The sequence below is a fragment of the Verticillium alfalfae genome, genomic scaffold (assembly GCF_000150825.1).
Source record: "Verticillium alfalfae VaMs.102 supercont1.11 genomic scaffold, whole genome shotgun sequence".
Taxonomy (NCBI): domain Eukaryota; kingdom Fungi; phylum Ascomycota; class Sordariomycetes; order Glomerellales; family Plectosphaerellaceae; genus Verticillium; species Verticillium alfalfae.
This window is the reverse complement of record NW_003315028.1, coordinates 692,993-697,170: the sequence shown is the minus strand read 5'-3', so window position 1 is coordinate 697,170 and position 4,178 is coordinate 692,993. Positions and strand designations below refer to the sequence as shown.

Genomic DNA, 4,178 nt, shown 5'->3' with positions numbered 1-4,178 from the left:
GCCCTGTCCAATTTTCTCAGCAAAGCACGCGTCAGGTGCGTCTTTAGGGACGGCAATGGCCGTGACTATGAGGCGAAGAAAACAATATCGGGCCTTGCTGGAATCAGCAGCTCGCAGATTAACAGGGACGTTCTTAAAAGCGAGACTGTCAAGTTCAAGAAGAACTTCCAGTGGGGCGGACCCAAAGACGTATGGTTCAAGATGGAACTTCGCGAAGGCGAGACGACTGTGATGGGCAACAGGCGTCCAGGCCTCTACACCGTTCATGAATACTCAAAGTGGAGTATGCGGACTGTCTCCTTAATCTATCTCGAAGCTTCACGCTAACTTAGAATGCAGAGTACGGCATTGACTTTGACGCGAAGCTTCCACTCGTCAACCTAGGACGACCCGACAAGCCGATGTATGTGCCCGCCGAGCGTTGTACCATCATTGAGGGTCAGTCGGTGCGGTCCAAGCTCAGCGGCGAGGAGACAACGTTGATGCTCGACTTTGCCTGCCGGTCTCCGTTTGCCAACGCCCTCTCGATCAGCACGGAAAGTTCGCAGCGCGCTGGGCCTGGATGAGAACCCAACGCTCCAGCAATTTGGCCTGACCATCGACCGGCGCCTCCTGACGGTCTGGGGCCGCGAGCTTCAGTCTCCCTCGGTCCTTTACCTCAAAAACAAGGAGGTGAGGACGTTTGGCGGCGGATGGAACATGCGGGATGTGCAAGTTGCCGAGGCAGGCCCCAAGATCATGAACTGGGCCTGGGTGCAGGTAACGGAGAGCGAGCGCTACACCGATGCTGCAGAAGCGGTGGGCAGATTTGCCGCCTTCCTAGCGAACACGGGTATCCCCATCGACACCGCCCCTCGCCGAGGTCTCCGGGTACGCACTTCGTCGTTCCGATACCAGGACGACGTGGAGGCGGCGTTCAAGGAACTTGAGCAAAGGGCTGCCAAAGGGCCGCCGAACCTCTTCGTGCTCGTCATCCTGCCCCGCCAGGACACGACTCTCTACAGTGTCATCAAGACGCTGGGCGACTGCCAATTTGGATTCCACACCATTTGCGCTGTGGAGAAGACGTTCACCAAGGAGAATCCCATGACGTTCGCCAACATCGGTCTCAAGTGGAACCTCAAGAACGGCGGCATCAACCACAGGGTCAAGGATCCCATCGGCATCGTGGCCCAGGGCAAGACAATGGTCGTCGGCTACGACGTCACACACCCCACCAACATGGGTCTGCAGCCAGGCGAGAAGGACGTGCCGCCGAGCATCGTCGGCCTCGTGGCCAGCGTTGACAAGGATCTGGGACAGTGGCCGGCCGTGGCGTGGGAGCAGAAGGCGGGCCAGGAGATGCTGGACAGCAAACTCCTGGAAAGCTTCAAGTCGCGGCTGGAGCTCTGGCGCAAGAAGAACCGGCAGTCGCTCCCCGAGTTCATCGTCGTCTACCGCGATGGCGTCTCAGAGGGTCAGTTCAGCCAGGTGCTCGAGCACGAACTGCCACAGATGCGCGAAGCGTGCCGCGTCATGTACCCGAACGGCCGCATGCCCAAGCTCTCCATCATTGTGTCGGTCAAGCGGCACCAAACACGGTTCTACCCGACTCGCGAAGACCACATGGATGGCAAGTCGCGCAACATTAAGAACGGCACGGTGGTGGACCGGGGCGTGACGCAGGCGCGGTACTGGGACTTCTTCCTGACGGCGCACACGGCGCTGAAGGGCACGGCGCGGCCGGCGCGGTACACGGTGCTGCTGGACGAGATATTCACAACCAACTACGGCATGACGGAGCAGGCGGCCAATCAGCTGGAAAAGTTCACGCACGATCTGTGTTACCTCTTTGGGCGGGCCACCAAGGCCGTCAGCATCTGCCCGCCGGCGTACTACGCGGACATTGTGTGCGAACGGGCGCGGGTGCACAGGCCCGAGTATTTTGACGTCTCGGACACCATGTCGTCGTCGGTGCGCAGCGGCGGAGGCATGTCGGCAGATGACGGGGCCAAGGTGGTGCATGCACGGCTCCAGGACACCATGTACTACATTTAGGCAGACGGCCTTCGTTGACGTCATGCACTGCAGACTGGAAATGGCGTGCTTCAGGGAAGATGGATGATTGTATGTATCAGTGTGGCCTCTGAGAATGGCGCAGGGCATTCGAGTTGCGTCGCATCGATCGGCCTTCGAGTTCATCCGAGTGACGATGTTGTTTTCTCCTGGTGGGTTCGTAGGTGGGTTTAGCCCGAGAACCACGCGAGGGATCAGCGCTCGGCATCCGGGGAAGGCCGAGTCCTGATGGGGCCAGCCCTATGCGTAAGGCAGCATCCAACGGATGACGGGACGGGTGTTGGGGACACCATCGTCACAGCGTCGTACGTGAATGGGGCAGCAAATCTGTGCAGGTGATGTGCACGACGCTGAACATGAGGACAGGCTGCTAGGCAAAGTAAGATGACTAGTGACCTTAGGTACGGTACCTAGTTATGGTACCTAGGTACCTTAGCTATCTTACCTTACCTTAGGTAGGTCGGTAGCTCCGAAATGGCTCTCACGATCGCGCAGGCCAGTGGACGGCGTCTTCGTTCGATTGGGCCCCTGCTACTCCGATCCAGCACTGTTGCCTGATGGCTGCTGCTCTCCATCTCCTGACAGGCTTGTCCGGCCAACGAGAAGAGGGGGACAAGCAATCCTTCTCTCTTGATGTCGTCGGATGATGTTCTAGGCAGGTACTGGTAAGACTTGTGGCGTACCGTACCTCTCTGCCTGCCGCTGACCGTTGGCCTATGGCTAGGACGCCCTGTAGTGCTGCAAGCCCAGGCAACAGCGTGGACGGAGATGAAAGAGGGAAGGGACTTTGGGGTCTGATCGCTTCCCCTTGCTGTCACGCCGCCGCCGGCCCCATGTCTCTCCAAATTGCGAGGGAGGGGCCGAAAGTTCAGCTCGGCCTTGGGCGCCAGTGGAAAGTGCACCGGGCGGACCCTGCCTTGCCTGCTTCCTATGCACGGTTTGTATTTCCTTCCTAGTTCCGTACCAGTCGCCAGGTCCAGTCCCTTGCTCTTGCTCCTGCTCGGTAGACGGCCCAACAAAAACGTGTGAAATCGAACTCGGACTTCGGTCTTTCGCTTCGTCCAGGAAAGAGCGTTGCACGACGCACTAGTCGCCATTGCTTCTGTTGCATTTTGTTTTCTTTGTTTCGTCGCGTCATCATCCTCTCCTACCCTTTCCCCCCCTTTTATGAATTTGCTTCTCGTCAATAACTTCACTGCAATTTGCGCACTACTAATAAACCTCCTGCTGTCCCACTTCCGTTCCCCTGGCAGCCTCCACCCGGACCGGACGACGCCAGCAGTCACAGTCCAGCCCATACTAGCAACCGCGAAGGACAGAACCCACCCAGACCATATTGGCCGCCTCCCACCTCGCCTTATGAACCCCTTGGAATCCAGACTCATCCTGCTCCCTGGCGTGTCTCTCTACCTAGCTTTGCAATATGGCTTCGCCGCCGGAAACCACACCCGTCGAGGTCAAGCCGACCCAAGTACACGCCCAACCTCAACCACAGCCGCAGCTGGAGAAGAGCGACGACACCACCTCGACAGAGGTGCCCACCCACGACCCCATTGATGAGAAGGCATCAGTCGATAGAGATAGAGCCTTTGATGAAAAGACACTCGACGACGGCGCAGCGGAGAAGCCCGTCGAGAAAAGTCAAGATGAGCCAGCCGCGGATGCAAACGCCAACGGCTCCGTCGAAGATGAATCCATCTACCCCAAAGGCCTCAAGCTCACGCTCATTCTCACTTCACTGTGCCTCGCGGTTTTCCTCGTCGCCCTCGACCAGACAATCATCGCCCCGGCCCTGGGCGCCATCACGGCGCAGTACAACTCGGTCGGCGACATCGGCTGGTACGGCTCTGCCTACCTCTTGACCACGACAGCGCTGCAGCCCCTCTATGGTGCCATTTATAAGCATTTCAACGTCAAGATCGCCTTTCTCATCGCCATCTTCATTTTTGAGGGTCGGCAGCGTCGTCACCGCTGCCGCGCCCACCTCGACCGCTTTCATCATCGGTCGTGCGGGTTGCTGGCATCGGCACAGCTGGTCTGTTCTCCGGATCCATCGTCATCCTGTCCTACACCATGCCGGTTGCGTCTTCGGCCCTTGGCATTCGGGCCTCATCGGCGGCATG

The 4,178-nt window shown here is 58.6% G+C and overlaps 2 protein-coding genes across 2 annotated transcripts in view; both read left to right on the top strand.

Moving 5' to 3' along the window:
- VDBG_08034 (eukaryotic translation initiation factor 2C 3) overlaps positions 1 to 2,037 on the top strand; it is a gene marked incomplete at both ends in the record, with an annotated part of 3,422 nt that extends 1,385 nt beyond the window's left edge. The window contains 3 exons of the mRNA XM_003001729.1: positions 48 to 283; positions 340 to 438; positions 533 to 2,037. Of these exons, the coding sequence (XP_003001775.1) occupies positions 48 to 283; positions 340 to 438; positions 533 to 2,037 (1,840 nt within the window). The remainder of the gene's footprint in view (positions 1 to 47; positions 284 to 339; positions 439 to 532) is intronic.
- A 1,441-nt stretch (positions 2,038 to 3,478) lies between these two features.
- The window catches only part of VDBG_08033 (conserved hypothetical protein), a gene marked incomplete at both ends in the record, with an annotated part of 1,853 nt that continues 1,153 nt past the window's right edge, over positions 3,479 to 4,178 (top strand). Inside the window, one exon of the mRNA XM_003001728.1 lies at positions 3,479 to 4,090. Within this exon, the coding sequence (XP_003001774.1) occupies positions 3,479 to 4,090 (612 nt within the window). The remainder of the gene's footprint in view (positions 4,091 to 4,178) is intronic.